We start from the raw sequence: 16,466 nt of genomic DNA, 5'->3' as shown, positions 1-16,466 counted from the left end.
CACATGTGTACAGAGGAACATCTTTTAATTATGTTCACTGTTGCAAAACACTGGGAAGAAACTAAATGTCCACCAATGAGAGAAAAGATAAATAACTTGTGGTAAGTGTACAATGGAATATTTAGTATACAGCAGTTAAAAGGCATGTATCAAAATGACGAAATCTCAGAAACAATGTTGAGTGAAAAAAATAAAGCTGCAAAATGATACATTTTAGCAATTATGTCCATTTAAAAAACTCTATATTGGTTATAGAGATACATACAGGCATATACATATATATGTACACAAATACACATGCACACACACACTTCAAAAAAGGTAGACAAGAAGTAATCACACCACTTCCGGGATAGTGCTTACCTCTGTGGAAGCAGGTAAAAAGAACAGGTGAAGTTCTTCACCTGCACCTGAAAATGTATAGTCATTGGAGAGAGAGAGATCTGAAGCCAATATGGCCAAAGGTTCAAACCTGTTCACTTTGTGTGGGTGGGCACCTCTGTTTTTCATAGTCCTTGTCTGGCATACATTTCTCTGCTCCTTTTGTGTCACTGTGTTAATGCATACAATCAGCATACAGTTTTAGTTTTTACCCATTCCCTCTGAGACTTGCTTTACTTTCTGAGACTTGCTATTTTCTAAAAGAGAATTTTAAGTCCTTCACCTCTACAATCTGTTTGGATGTGTTCCTACCATCATTATTTTTACTATGCTTTTTCACTGTTTCTTTCCTTCTCACAGACTGACAGAATATTCTTTACTCAAACTTTGCCCCTTTAGTAGTTCAACAGCCATACACTTTACTCCTACTTTTAGAAATAATTACCCTTACTTTTGTTGTTGTTGGAGTCAGTATTTCCAATGAAACTAATCTTTTTTCCTAGTGGGAACACCCAAAACCCTATTTTGAAGGCAAAGGCAAGAAATCAATTATACAGTCACTTAGTACCACGGTTTTAGACGAAACCAAACAATTCCACTATACCATGTAAAACCAAAAGGAGAACTTTAATAAGCTTTTACGGCACTGCAATTACAGGAACATTAACCCATAACATGCAACAGAAATGATGATGCCTCTTGGACAAAGTTAACAGATAAACTTGACATTACAATCAACATCAACATGTTCTACTGAAAAAAAAAATGCAACATTTCACTGCTCAGGTTAGAAAATGCATCTTCTTGCTGCAATCTCAAGTAGCACTTAGAAAATTTGGTTTTCCCTTTCTAACCTCTAAAACACAGTATGATTTTTGTAATGCAATCATACACAATCATTTTCACACTGGAAATAATCACAAGGAATCAACAGGTGGAGATTAATCGACTGACTGATTTCATTGCAATGGTTAATTTGGAGAGGGCTCCTGCAGTATTGTGGATTTCAGATGGGGAAAATCATCAGACCAGGAGTAAAGAGCCTTGGTCTTAAAGTGGGGGAGGGAACATGCAGCGGCACACAGGGCAGGTGCCTGACTTCTGAAGCCAGATGGACACACAAGGCTTGTGGAAATAGTGGTGGCATGGCAGCTCCGTCGCCACCTCCCCCTTCGCATATTCACTGCAACAGATGGGGCAACACATCTCCTGCCCCACCGCACTGTGATCTTCCGTGATCAGGATCTCAGGAAGAGTGTCGATGCTCTCCTTGCTGGCTGGTGGATTGGCCACCTCCACATCCACCGCCAGAGACTCCAAGTGTGCCAAGGCAGTTTCCATTGCCTGGGCCAGGCGTTCTTCAAGTGCCATGTATGTGAGGAACTGAGGATCCACGTAGGAAATGGCTTCGGCTACCCCCAACCCATCCGCGAACCCATCGAAGAGGCTCCAATCCACTTCGAGGTCTTCACTGACACTGGAGTCATCTTCAAGGTTGTTGTTGCCATCCAGCATGAAGACACCAGGCTGCAGAAACTCCTGACCAGAATCATTATCCCCCTCGCTGCTGCTCTCGTTTTCATTGTACTGGAGCCAAGGAACTTCTCCTTCTTCGGGGGATGCCCTTTCCTCTTCCTGGAGAGAGGGCCCTCGAACTTCTTCAAGTTCATTGTTGCCACTGCTGCCAGCACTGGCACCAGCACTGGCATTCACTCTGGCTTGCTCGGCTTCAAGCTCTTCTTTTCCTGGCAGAGTCTCCCAGCTCTCGCCGCTGGACGACAGATTTTGCTCCCGACCACGATACTTGCGACGCAGAGCCGCAGTCCACTCTTTGTCACTGTCAGAGTCTTCTTCAAAGTATTTGTAGTAGTCATCGCTGCATGTCCAGAAGTCGGGGTCGGCCATGGTTCGTCGCCGTCTAGGCACCTTTTCGGGCTTCACTTGGTCACTCCTGGCTTCCCTCTTGTCTTCGGGGTACTTCGGCTCAGGGTAGCCACTTGAACCCTCACCTCTGCTCCTTCTTGCCAGGCCATCCAAGCGGCCTTCATCAGCGCTGGCAGTCTCCCTCCACCTGGAAGTGCTATGTGGCATATCATCATCATCATCGGTATCAAAAAAGATTTTTGGTTTCACGCAGTTAGGACTTGCCAGATTTCTGATTTTGGGCCTCACCACCGGTTCCTCTGTGCTCTTGGGAGTGTTTTCCCCACCACAAATACTCACAGGAGCCCTGCTGGGACATGCAGGTAAATTCGGCTCCTGTCTCTCCCTCTCCAGGTTGTTGCTGTTTGTGACCACCTTGCCTTCAGCAGAAGACGGCTGAGAGGCCATGCTATTTGGCTGCAGGAACTCAGCTCTGCTAGCAGAGGACTGTGCTGCAGGGGCTGGGTCTAACTTGTCAAGCTCCTCTCTCACGTCATGGTTAAAACTAGAGAACTGTGAGGCCACCCCAGCCAGAGACCTTGCCCCCTTCTCCGGGTCATACAGCTTCTCATCTTTAAACTTGCCAGTTTTCCCTCTTACTGACACTCGCTCAACAGGCCCAGCCCCCTCCTCCTCACTATCATCTGCCCCGAAACAGTCAACATGTCCATAAGCCATTCCTCTTCTGCTCCCCGAAGCCCTGTACTCTCTGGGCGGGTACCTGGAGTAGTCCTCATTATCAGCATTCAGGCTGGTTCCTGAGCTCTCGCTGTCATCCCAACTACGACGAGTGGTGGAAAACGGTGATCGGCTCCTCTTGGTGGTTTGACTGGGGGCTGATCTGTGCATTGGGACTTCAGATGGCGTCTTTCTCTGCCTGGAAATCCTTTCTTGCTGGCTTGTGGATGGCCTGAAACTGACATAAGCATGCCTTCTTCCATACCTCCTGCCTGTATTGGACTGATACCTTCCTGCTGGCTTGGGCCAGATAGGCTTGCTAGATTCCTGACCCATTTGCTCTATTTAGGAGGGTTTCCAACATGGCTGGGGATTGAGTGGGAAGGCTCCTGCTCCCTGCACACACTTTGGAGATGGAAAGGTCAAATCAGTTCAAAATAAAAGAGCAGGGAGATTTATTTTCACTTCAGCAGGTAAAGGAAAAAAAAAAAAGAATAAGGGGCCTTTAAAATTAGTTTCACTTTCTTCTAAGGCCTGGAATAGCATTCAAGTGACTGTCAGGTGTAGACCTGGAACACATTTGCAATGTTGGCAAAATGATTGCAAAACTGGGTTTGTAGGAAAGCCAGACTTATGGGAGAATCTGATGGAAGATGGAGGGTGACTGGACGTTCAGAAGGTGGGCAAAACACTGGAATTGTGCCAACATGGGAAGAGGAAAGATGGCTGTGGTTTTTTTATGGGGTGCCTGCATTTTTCTGAGCCCTGTAGACATACAGGAGAAATGCAAATTGGAATAGAGTGGAAAATATAGATCACCATCACTATGTATGTGAGAGTGCCTAGTGTCTGTCAGGAGCAGTGGGACGGGTGGAAGGGGACCAGCAATCATGAAGAGGAAAGACTCCTGTGTTTGTAAACGGCAAGGGCTGGTGACAGCAGCATGGGAAAAGGCATGACTGTTGGGCAGAATGAGACCCATTGTGGATGTGGGTATGAAAATGACAGGCATGGTGTGGCTTCAGAGGAGAGGGGCATGTGAACATATGGCAGAAAGAGAATGCACATGTGGTTCTGATGTGTGATGGCTGGAGCTCTAGGGACGGATGCCTACGTTTATGTGTCTGTGGCAGGCCAGGAGGAGTATAGTGGCATTGAATGGAGTGTCCTCCGGTTTGTGTGTGTGTTCATCAAAATGGGAGGCAACAATCGAGAAGTGTCAGTGTGAACAAATGCATCAATGGGGAGACATCACTGGAGAGGGACATGCATGTGGCAGGTGGGTGGGCACCAGCAATCAAAGAGCATCTGTATTCATGGATGTGGCGACAGGAAGGGGGATGTTCCAAGATAGGGATTTATGTGAGTGTGAGTATGTGCATGGCAGGGACCAGTGAAAGAGGCTGTCTAGACATATGTAGCAGACAGGGAGCACCTGAGAGGGGTATGGAAAGAGCGTGTGGGTGAGTATGCATGTTAAGTGGTGTAGGAAAAAGGAGCCAGCAATCCAAGGATATCCTTATGTGTGTCAGTGGCAGGCAAGGGGTAAGGCCTCACAGAGGGTGTGTGTGTGTGTGTGTGTGTGTGTGTGTGTGTGTTGTGTTGTATGCTTACCAGAGCATGCAGAGGCACAGGGAGGAGGGGAGGTATGTTTGTGGAAGGTGGTGAGAGGCAGGAAAGGCACCGGAGGGTGGGAGGCTGTGTGTCTGTCAGTCATTCTGTGTCTCTCTCAGGGGAAGGCACTGGGGAGTGTGACAATGTCTGAGAGGGTGTCTGTACATGTGTGTCCAAGCATGTAGGGGGGAGGGGACACTCAGGAACCTTGAGTATGGGGGGCAGCGGTAAGACAGCTGCATTGGAAGGTTTTGGGCATGCGTGAGTGCTTGTGTGTGTGTGTGCGCGCGCATGCACGCACGCGTGCATGTGCGCCCGGGTACACACACCCGTGTATGTGCGGGCATGTGCGTGTGTGTGTGGGCATGTGCGTGTGTGTGTCCCTGTGCCTGCACGCAAGACACTAGGATGGGAGGGGGTCCGCAATGTCATAATGAGAGAGAGGGAAACGTGTATCAGCTCAAATGGTAGATCCAAACCAATGTGGCAGAGAAGGGGGAGAAAAGAAAGGGAGTGTGGGGATACAGTTTTCCCTGGGAATGATTTGTTTTTCTGACAGCATTTCTTTTCCTGGCACAATATATTTGCCTAAAAATCTTCATCCTTTACCATTCATTAAAACAACTGCAAAATGGGGAAAGGCCACAGGTCGCTCCACAGAGGAGCCAAGAAGGGAGGCAGGAGGGAGGGGAGGACAGGCATAGAGGGCCGCGACCACCACTCCCCTCTTGAACAGCGACTCAAGCCACCAGAGCGGGGCCGGGCCATACGTAAGGTAGCCAGGGATGGAGGATGAGTCCTAAATCGGGCCAATGGAGGACACAGGCCTCCCTCTTTGGTCAGGTCCCGCGGCCGCCCCACCCCTTCCCGAGGGGTGAGCCCGAAAATCTGTTCGCTAGGGCCCCCCACCCCCACATCCTTTCCCTGGTGCCCAGCCACTCGCCCTCATGCTCGGCCACTGGCCCCACCGTCACGTCTGAAGAGATCGAGGAAATAAAGTCTTTCACTCACCCAGTCGCGACCCCGCACGCTCTCGGGAAGAACAGATCTCTCGGACCTCCAACCTCCACGACCGCCAGAGCCGCTGCTCCTGGGGCTCCAGCTCCTCCCCCTCCAGACAGCAGTGGGGCAGGCGCGACTGCGGCGGCGGAAGTGATTGTGGCGTCGCGGCGGCCCGCCCCCTTGATGTGGCGGGGGCGGCAGCTGCTCTCAACAAATCAGGGTGGGCCCGAAAGCATTATTTCATTTGAAATGATGAAATCGTCAAGGATACAGAAAAGGACAGCGAAAAATGTAACCAACAGCCAGCTGTAACAAATGTTAAACATTTAGTCATATACCCTTCTGTTCTGGGGTTTGCATGGTTGCTGTCCTTGCTGTCTGATATAAAGTAAAAGCTGCAAATTCCTTCTGATTCATTCCGATATGAGAGTAATCATATTAATATACCCTATCCTATGTTCTATGTTATGATTTGTAGTGGAAGTATCACTGTATTTAGGGTTGTGGTCAGCAGAAAAATTTTTAACCTGGTGGTTGAAGCAAACTGAACTGTTTATCATACAATTAATTGCTGTTAATCGAGCCTCTCTATCCAGAAGAAATGATCAGTCATTGCAGCACAACATAGCTTCACATCCTTATAATTAAATTGCCCTTTAAAATATTATAGCTATGCCTTTTGGATTTACACAATTTTACTGAACTCCAAAGTCTTTTTTATATATTGTGCTTTACATGTATCTCTAATACTTGCATCAAATGTAAGACTTACCTTTGTTCACGACAATAGCAAAGCTTTGTTCTTTACTGGGAATAAAATACATAATAGAAGAACAAGGAGTTTTAGGGGTAATAACAGAATAGAAATAGGATGTATAACTTTCAAACCATTGAAGAAATAGCATGTAGAACAAAGGAAAAAAATCATTCTTACAAAACGCAGAAATGGGATGAGAGGCAACAAGAAAGTATGTTAAAAAGGGAGGGGGGGGGCAGAAATAAATCCAGGTATATCAATGTGTACTAAGGATTAACGTCTCCCATAAAAAATGTAAAAGCAAACTCTCAATTTAAGCATTTAGTTTTTAGAAATCCAATTATATGCTGTTTATATGTTTCACCTAAGGCAGCAATAAGAATGGAAAAATATATTTTCCAGTGAAATACCAGCAGAAAGAAAGGAAAGAAAAAGGTAGAAAAGGAAAGATGGAGGGAGGGGAAAGAAGAAATTTTAGAAAGGAAAAAAGAGAAGGAAAGAAGGAAGGAAAGAGACATGTAGCAATGTTAATATCAGAAAAATTAAGAACTCAAAGTAAAAAGCATTAAAATAAATCATGTTGTTTCATTCACCAAGAAGATATAGCCAGTAAAATTTATATACCAAATAATGTAATTGTAATTTTAAAATACACGCATTAATATTGTTAGAAATATAGAAATCAGAAAGTCTGCAATTATAGTGGAAGACTTAACCACACTTGTTTTGGTATAGATAGAGTGAATAGACTGCAAAATAAACAGGAATATAGAGAGATTCCACAACCCAATTAATAAGCCTCATCTAATGTATATGTACTTTTGTACTCAAAAAATTATGTATTTTTGTTAAAATGTTTCAAATATAAAGTACAGAGAATAAAATATACATTTGCCCACATGTACCTGTTACACAGACGAAGCACATTTTATTTTGTTTGGATCCTCAGATTCTTCTGTTTTTTAAACAAAATATTACAGTTGAATCTCTCACTTTATCCTATTCATCTTACCTCTTTTTCCCAAAAAAGAACCATTTGGAAGTCTCTTTCTTGTGCATGCTTTTTCTTTTTTTATATGTATGTATTTATTTCTTACCAATATACATTATTATTTCATGTATTTTACATTATGTGAATAGCATAATAAATACATCCTCTGGAAACAAATTAAATATTATTATTTTCATTTAATATTTTTTGGAAGTTAGCAATTTGATTCATTTAGGTCTAGGTCATACATTTTAACTAATGAATACAATTGTATCAATTTTCCAATATGATATTACTATATCATTGTATGGACTTCTGTTACATGGATTATCTAATTTCTTTATCTTTTTGCCTGCTGATGGACTTGGATTGTTCCTGTTTTGTGCAATTATAAGTGAAGATTTAATGAACATCTTGGCTATGTCTCCTCATGTCCATATTGAAGAGTTTCTCTGAGGCAGTGCTTCGCAACTGGGTAATGGGGTAATGGGGGTTCTGATATATTGATTCCCTCTAGAAAGATGGGCCTGGCTTTACCCTGGGGCTGTTCCCTCTGGCTAAGAGTAGGCTGTCTCTTCATTCCAGTGAGCTGGTAGACATAGTAGCATTTTTAACATGCTCTGATGTGGAAAGGATTGGAAAAAGCTACTCTAGTGCATGTATTTTGAAGCAGAGTTTCTGGGTCAAAAGATATGTAGTAGTTAACTAATGCTGTGTAACAAATTGCCTCAAAACTTAGAAGTTTAAGACAATAGACAGTTATTGTAGTTTCACAGGTCACAAACCTATACATGGCTTAGCTGGGTGCCTTTGGCTCTAAGTGTCTCATGAAGTCGCACTCAAGCTGTCATCTGCGCTGCAGTCGCATTCACAGGCAAAATTGTTGTAGGAGGTCCACATCCAAGCTCTTTACGTGGCTGTTGGAAGGCCTCAGAGGATCCACTGCCAAGCTCACTCATGTGGTTGCTGTCTGGCTTCAATTCCTTGTCATGTGGGCCTAGCCATAGGCTTCCTGAGTCTCCTGGCAACCTGGCAGTTGGTGAGAGCAACTAAAGATGGAAGATACAGTTCTTTTATGACTTAAAGTCAAAAGTGACATCCCAACACTTTTGCCATATCCTATTTATTCAAAGTAAGTCAGAGAATTTGTCCACCTAAGATATCAAATTTGTAGGCATGGAATTATTCATAATTAATGTCTTTATTATCCTTTTAGTGTCCACAGGATTAGTAGTGATGGCTCCTCTTTCATTTCTAATATTAGTAATTTTGTCTTCTCTCCCTTTTTCTTGGTCATCCTGGCTAGAGACTTACCAATATTGTTGATCTTTTCAAAAAATCAGCTTTTGGTTTAATCGATATTCTATATTGCTCTCTTTTTTCCAATTTCATTTATTTCTGCTACTTTATTATTTCTTTTCTTCTGCTTACTTTGGGTATAATATGCTCTCTTTTTGTAGTTTCTTAACAGTGGAAACTTACATTATCAATTTTAGATCTTTCTCCATTTCTAATGTATGCTTTCAATATTATAAGTTTGTCTCTAAGCACTGCTTTTAGTGTATCCCACAAATTTTGGTAAATTCTAGTTTAATTTTTATTTATTTCAAACTTCAAAAAATTTCTCTTGATACTTCTTCTGAACCCAGGTGTTATTTAGAAGTGTGTTGTTTAATCTTCAAATATTTTGAGATTTTCCAGCTATCTTTCTGTTATTGATTTGTAATTTAATTCTGCTGTGGTCTGAGAACACACTGTGTATGATGTCTAATGTTTTAAATTTGTTAAGATGTGTTTTATCACGCAGGATGTGGTCTATCTTGGTGAATGTTCCACGTGAGCTTGAGAAGAATGTGTATTCTGCTGTTGTTGAATGAAGTAGTCTATAAATGTCAATTAGATCCAGGTGATTGATGATGCAATTCAGTTCAACTATGTCCTTACTGATTTTCTGCCTGCTGGTTCTGTCAATTACTGATAGAGGGGTGTTGAAGTCTTCAACTGTAATAGTGGATTCATCTATTTTTTGCTGTGGTCCTACTAGTTTTTGCCTCACATATTTTGATGCTGTTGTCAGGTGCATATACATTAAGGATCGTAACATCTCTTTGGTGAATTGACCCCCTTTATCATTATATAATGTCCGTATTTATCCCTGATAATTTTTCTTGTCCTGAAATCTGCTCTGTCTGGAATTAACATAGCTACTCCAGTCTTCTTATTAATGTAAGCATGTAAATCTCTCTTTCATTTACTTCTAATTTGTGTCTTTATATTTCAAATTGCTTTCTGACCTTAAAAAAAAATATCTACTCTGTAGTCTCTGCCTTTTAATTGGTATAGTTAGACCACTCACATTTAAAGTAATTGTTGGTGTAGTTGGATTAATATATACCATATTTGTGACTCTTTCCTGTTTATTGCCACTGTTTTTTCTCTCTTGTGTGTGTGTGTGTGTCTTTCATTCTTTTTTAACTTTTGGTTGTTCTGGGTCTTCATTGCTGCACAAAGGCTTTCTCTAGTTGCAGCTAGTGGGGGCTACTCTCTAGTAGTGGTGTGTGGGCTGCTTATTGCAGTGGCTTCTTTTGTTGTGGAGCACAGGCTCTAGGCACACAGGTTTCAGTAGTTGCAGCTGCTGGGCTCTAGAGCACAGGCTCAGTAATTGTGGCACATACGCTTTGTTGGTCCACGGCTTGTGGGATCTTTCCGGACCAGGGATCAAACCTGTGTCCCCTGCATTGGCAGGCGGATTCTTATCCACTGTGCCACCAGGGAAATCCAGTCTCCCATTCTTTTCATGCCTTTTCTGATTTTAATTGAGAATTTTATATGATTCTATTTTCTCTCTTCTCTTAGAATTTCAACCATAATTCTTGTATTTGCATTTTTAGTGGTTAGCCTGGAGTTAGTAGTATACATTTACAACTGATCCAAACCCACTTTCAAATGACACTGTACCTCTTCATAGGTAGTGCAGGCACCTTGCGACAGAATATTTCCAATTCCTTTCTCCTATCCTTCATTGCTATCATTTATTTCCCTTATCCATAAGCTATAATCATCTAATACCTTATTGTTATTATTTTTTAATGAAACTGCTGTTCATTGGATCAGTTAGAACAAGGAAAAGATTTTTATTTATACCTTAATTTCTTCCTTCTCAAAATTTCTTCCTTTTTTTTAAAATGCAAAGCCTAGTTTCTGACCCATATCATTTTTCTTCTCTCTTAAGAACTTTGAACATTTCTTCAAGGCTGATCTCAGAAGTGATATCCAACACTTTCACCATATTGTATTGATTAAAAGTGAATTACTAAGTCTAGCCCACACTCAAGGGGAGGGGATTATATAAGGGCAGGAGTTACAGGAGGTGGAGGTCATTGGGGCAGAAGGGTGAAGGAGCATTTCAGCTTCAATAGATGTTGCCAGTCTGTCTTCCAAAGTGGTTTTTACCAATTTTTGTCCCACCTGCAGTTTATTCACATCAGTGTTTTCCCACATCCTACCATTCTTGATATCTTCACAATTTAAAATTGTTCTCAATCTTATGAGTATAGAATATTGTTGTTTGACATCGCTTTTTCCTGAAATAACAGAGAGGTTAAATATCTTTTCACATTTGTTAGCCACTTAGATTTCTTCCTCTCAGAGTTGTTTGTTCATATATTTTGTCCATTTTTCTGTTGGGGTTGTTTTTTCTTGTTATTGATTTCTAGGAATTTATATGTTCTGGATACCAGATGTCAGTTATATTTGTACAGTTGCAAATATCTTCTTCTAGCTGGTGTTTTCTTTAAATGTAAATATGAAATTAGAAAAGTACTTAAACCACAGGAGAATGTTTTTTATAAGCCTGAAGTAGAGAAGAGCTCTATAAGTTGACAAAATGTATAAGAGCAACAAAGGGAAAGTTTCAACTTCACAAAAACAAAATGTTCTGACAGGCAAAAAGAGTATATAAACAATTGTAAGGAAATTTAAAAATAAATGAAAACATGGGAGAAATATTTTCTACTGATTGTGCCCAAATATGTGAAGAGCTCCTATAAATCAATAAAATGACCAACAAACCAATGTTAAGATGAACAAAGTGAACAAATAGAAATGTTATTGGAAAGGAAATACAAATGCCATTGCAACAGTTAAGAGGATGTTCATTCATAAAAATAAAATGAGATATCATTTCACCTGTGAGACTGACCAATATAAGAAAGCTTGAAAACACTGTGTGATGGAGGGTGTGGAGCCTCGGGCACCTTCAATTATTGTTAGGGTGGGGGTAGGTATAATGGTAGGGCCCTTGTTGGCAAGTTGGCAATATCTATCAAAATCACTAATGTGTATAGTTTTTGACCCAGAAAGTCTACTTCTAGGAATTCAGTTACAAATATACTTGCACATGATTGAAATGAAATATGTACAATTCTATTCATTGCACCATTGCTTTTAATAGGAAAAGAACAGAAAGAACCTAAATCTTTATCAAAAGAGAAATGAATAATTATTCTGATGGAATACTTACTGTAGAGCAACTAAGATGCAGAATCTAAATCTACATGTGTCACAGTGGATACATCTGATAAACAATATTGAATGAAAAAAAAAAAAGATGTCAGAAGATATTCGCAGTATAATGCACTGTGTGTGCTAAGTTGTGTCCAGCTCCTTGTGGCTCCTCTGTCTATGGGTTTTCCTGGAGTGGGTTGCCATTTCCTACTCCAGGGGATCTTCCTGACCCAGGGAGTGAACCTGCATCTCTTGAGTCTCCTGCATTGTCAGGCGGGTTCTTTACCACAAGCACCACCTGGGAAGCATATATAATAGCGTTTATATGTTTTTAAAACACATAGAGGACACATAGGTTAAGAATTGCTCTTTCAGAGAACTGTTTATTTTATCACTAAGAAATGATCCTCCTTGATTCTAATGCTTTCAGTATTACAGTCAATCTTGTCAATGATCCTGCTACCCAGTTTTCTTTTGATAATAACTTTTCAGTATATTTTTACTCATCCTTTCTTTAAAATATTTTAAGGTAATATCTTTATAACTATATGTAAATATATATGCAATTTTAGATATACTCATAAAGGAAATCCTATGTGCACATTTTGTAAAATTATAGCCTTCTTTCTAATTTTACTTCTTTCCCTTCTCTGTCTATATCACCACTCCCCACAACCTATATCAATTACCTATATCAATAATTCATTATTTCACTTTTTCATACCTGTATAATCATATACAGATATATATATATATTTATACATGTGCAATACATGTGTGGGTTTTTATTTGTCCTTTTTTATTAAAATGAGATTATATATATATATATATATATCTCATCACCTCTTGCTGCTCTCACTCAGTAACACTCCCTGAATCAATTGGTATAACTCTAATTACTAACCTTCAATGGCTGCCTGGTATTTCATGATATGGATGTACCATAATCTATTCAGCCATCAACCTATCAATAGGTCATTTTTATTTCCAAGGTTTTTTAATGCTGCAACAAGGCTGGATTAATGCTGCAACAAACGTCTATGGACGTATAGGTCCTTATGTGCCAGGGTTTTTATTTCTACAGAATGATGTCCCAGAAGTAGAATTGCTAGGTCAAATTATATATATATATATATATATTATTATATACATATATATATTTAAATTTTAGTAGATGGCACTGGATTGTTTTCCCCGAAGACGGTAGCCCTCCCTGTTTCCACCAGCAAAATGTGACCTGCAGCATGGCTAACATGACTGATCGTGAACCATAGATTCCTGACCCATGCTGAGCCAACTGAACTTTCTTCCTATGGATATGAAACTCAAAAGAGACACACAGAGACTGGGAAGACCGAAGTGGAGTCATGTTCACATCAATCAACTCTGAAAACCACCCCAGTATCTTTCAAATACAGTCTCACTTTTTGCCCAAGTTAGCCACAGTTGAGTTGTGTTGCTTACAACCAACAGAAACTTATAAACTCTTCAATCTGGTCCAAAACTCAGCCTTGATCTCAGATACAGATTCAGTTCTGACCCAGGCCACAGACTCAGTTCTTACCCCAGTCAGAAACAGAGGGCCATTCCTGGCCCCAGACTTCACTGACTCTGCTTGGCATCTCTCTGAGGGGTGCTCCTCACTGCAAGGGGGCAGGTGAGCTAGTGGGTACATTTCATCTAGAGCCTGGAACCCAAAAGTTAAGGCTTCTCTGTGGTAACAAAAATGCTGATCACTTTGGAGACAGAGGGGAATTTCTGGTGAAGAGTAATTGTAAAATCTAAGTCAGAGATATTTTGGGGGCCTCTGGGTTGCAGGGAATCAGGGATCAAAAGGGAACGCAGTGGGAGATGGGATCGGGGGTTTGGTTTGTGGAGGGAGAGAATGAGCACATTGAATTCTGGGCCTAGCTCAAGAAAGTCAGGACAGAGCAGGGATGTGGGGAGGACCAGGCATCTGGAGCTGGATGTGGCTGGACTGAGTTGCTTGCTAGAGCCTAGGGGGAGGGGTCCTAAGGAGAAAGAGATCCTGTGCCCTGGGATGGGCAAAAGGAGTTGCCATCAAGAGACGGGGAAGCAGCCTACAGCCCAGCAGCCTCCTCCTTTGTCTGTCCCAACCATCTGGCACTGCCTAGGCCAGCGGCTGGGCCCCTATGCCACCTGGCCCTCTCCCCCATGTCCTGACTTCCCACAGGCCCCCAAAGCCACCTGCCTCCTCCTTTTTTCCCTCCAACCACCCCCCTCCCCTTCACTTTTCCCCTGGCTCAGCTTCCCTTTGCGTGCCTCCTGCTGAGTTTCAGGGATTAGGGCTGTCTACTATGGGACACGGCTCCCTTCTCTTCTCTCCAGAGCCCAGAAGCTCTTGCCAAGATCTGGTCCCAGCCCTACCTCAAGGATCTCTGGCAGGAAACATGGCAAAGCTTGCTGGGAGTGTGGCTGGAGAGGCAAGCCTGCATCGGGAGGGGACTAACATTTGTCAGGACACCAGGTACTTTACTTATACTCTCTCATTGCATTTTCAGAGCAAGCTGGTAAGGTCACAATTCTTATGTTCAGGTGGGGAAGCTGCAGCTCAGCGATTATAAGAGCTTTTGTCCAAGGCTAAAGGCAGCCCAGCTGGAATTTGAAACTGGCACTGTTGACTCCAAGGCCAGCTACTTCCAGGCTTAAGGTGAGAGGAATGAGGAGGTCTTGCTGCTGCTGCTGCTGCTGCTGCTGCTAAGTTGCTTCAGTTGTGTCCAACTCTGTGCGACCCCAGAGATGGCAGCCCACCAGGCTCCCCCGTCCCTGGGATTCTCCAGGCAAGAACACTGGAATGGGTTGCCGTTTCCTTCTCCAATGCATGAAAGTGAAAAGTAAAAGTGAAGTCACTCAGTTGTGTCCGACTCTTAGCGACCCCATGGACTGCAGCCTACCAGGCTCCTCCGTCCATGGGATTTTCCAGGCAAGAGTACCGGAGTGGGGTGCCATTGCCTTCTCCCGAGGAGGTCTTAGTTCCCGACTAAAAGGGAAACCTACCAGGTAGGGAGTGGAGGCTTAGAGCTGCTTACTGGATCCATGGCTGGGATCCCGGTACTGAGCTACAGGGAGTGAGTAAAGAAGGCTCACGGGGCCAGGATGCTGGCCCAGCTATAGAGGCAGAGAACAGGTTCCCCTCAGCCCTACTCTACAGCCTTGACTCAGGCAGTGCTGGGCCACTGTCTTTCCATAGCATTTCCCCTCAACTCTGGGTGCCTTCGTGCTTCCCTCTACAAGGACAGAAGGCAGCAGCTTGTGATGGTGGGAGATGGCTGAGGTGGGGGGAGAGTTGGAGGGAGGACCGGGCAGACTCAAAAGGCCAGTTTTATATAGTCAGTTCAGGCAAGAACTCCAAATTTCCCCTCCCACGGCCTCACTCTTCCCATCTTGGCAATGGAGAGATTGTATTAGCTGATGGCTGAAACCCATGGCAACTCTGCCAGTGTGTGTGTGTGGTGGGGTCTGCCTAGAGAGGAAAGTGCTGTGGCCATGTCTGCAGGGAGAGCTTGCCCACAGAACATGATTAGGGGAGTGCCAAGGGGGAGTCAGGGAGAGTCTGGAAGACGCATCAATGGCTGGCACAGGAAGAGCTCCTCTGGGGCCTGCCTGAGATCCTAGCCCTGCCCCTGGCTGCCCTCTTCACAGTAGAGGGGTGGGGGATAAGCAAATCGAGAGCCAAAGTTATGAAAATGTGTCTTTGAAAATGATACTAGGGGAAGTGCCTAAAAGGGCTGTAAACACTTCTGATTGCCCTGAGGGGGAGAGAAAATGGCACCTCCAAAATACAAGTGAAAAAGCCCACCCTCAGGTTTCCACAGAGGCACAAAGCATGAACTGGTCTCTTAAACCAGGCTCTAATTCCAGGCTTGATAATCCTGCTGGCCACACAACTTTGAACAATCTTATTCCTCTACGAGCCTCTGTGTTTCAATCTGCATGATGAGAGTTTAGGCCTAAATACTCTCCAAGGGCTCTGACAGCTCTCATATTCCAGAATCTTCTACAAGTCACGTCTGAGTCAAGCCCCTTGAGCTCAGTTTGCCTGACAGGTGAGTTGCTCAACTGTGGGAGTCAGAGTAACACTGGGACTTGGGGGTCATCCTAGGGCTCAATGCAAACTCCTCACCATGGCCTAGAGGCTTGGCTTACCTGGTGTCCTTCCTATTTTCCAGCCTCCCTTCTTCCTACCTATGTTGTGTCTCCCTACCCCCATGTTCCACTGACCCCCTTTCCTGACCTAGATCATACCAGACTCCCTATTGCTTCCACACCTGCACAGTTGCTATTTACCACACTCAGAATGCAGTTTCCTATCTCTTTGCTGACTAACTCTTCCTTTTGACTTGAGCTGAAATGTCACCTCTTCCAGGAAGCCTTTCTTCCTGGCCACCTATCACAGGCCAGCTCCTACTCTAAACCACCCTTGTAACCTGACAATACCTAGCACAATAGTTACTTGTGCCACTTTTTTTATAGTTGTCTTTCGTCTCAAATTCCTATGAGCTCTGCAAGCACAGAGGCCTTGTTTACCTTGTTCTCAGTTCTACCTCTGGTGTCTAGTAGCCTAGGAAACTTTCAACCCACAAATATTTCTTA

General features: G+C 43.1%; 1 protein-coding gene across 2 annotated transcripts; it reads right to left on the bottom strand.

The window, feature by feature from the left end:
• Positions 1–444: 444 nt before the first annotated feature.
• Positions 445–5,702, bottom strand: PJA1 (praja ring finger ubiquitin ligase 1). 2 transcript variants are annotated; one of them, XM_052663286.1, is made up of 2 exons: positions 5,608–5,702; positions 445–3,220 (listed from the first exon to the last, which is right to left on the bottom strand). In XM_052663286.1, the coding sequence occupies exon 2, from the start codon at positions 3,151–3,153 to the stop codon at positions 1,432–1,434; it is 1,722 nt and encodes a 573-aa protein (XP_052519246.1). In that variant the 5' UTR covers positions 3,154–3,220; positions 5,608–5,702; the 3' UTR covers positions 445–1,431. The 2 variants fall into 2 exon arrangements, with proteins under 2 accessions (XP_052519246.1, XP_052519247.1); XM_052663287.1 differs by lacking the exon at positions 5,608–5,702 and having other exon boundaries at positions 445–2,461; positions 3,026–3,318.
• Between the last annotated feature and the right edge of the window lie 10,764 nt (positions 5,703–16,466).

Source organism: Budorcas taxicolor, chromosome X (genome assembly GCF_023091745.1).
Source record: "Budorcas taxicolor isolate Tak-1 chromosome X, Takin1.1, whole genome shotgun sequence".
Lineage (NCBI taxonomy): Eukaryota > Metazoa > Chordata > Mammalia > Artiodactyla > Bovidae > Budorcas > Budorcas taxicolor.
Note: the sequence above shows the minus strand (reverse complement) of the source record. Positions and strands in the feature narration are given on the sequence as shown.

What these genes read in the sequence shown, in the direction of transcription:
- PJA1 (XM_052663286.1), bottom strand. Translation starts at nt 3,153, where the DNA reads ATGCACAGATCAGCCCCCAGTCAAACCACCAAGAGGAGCCGATCACCG.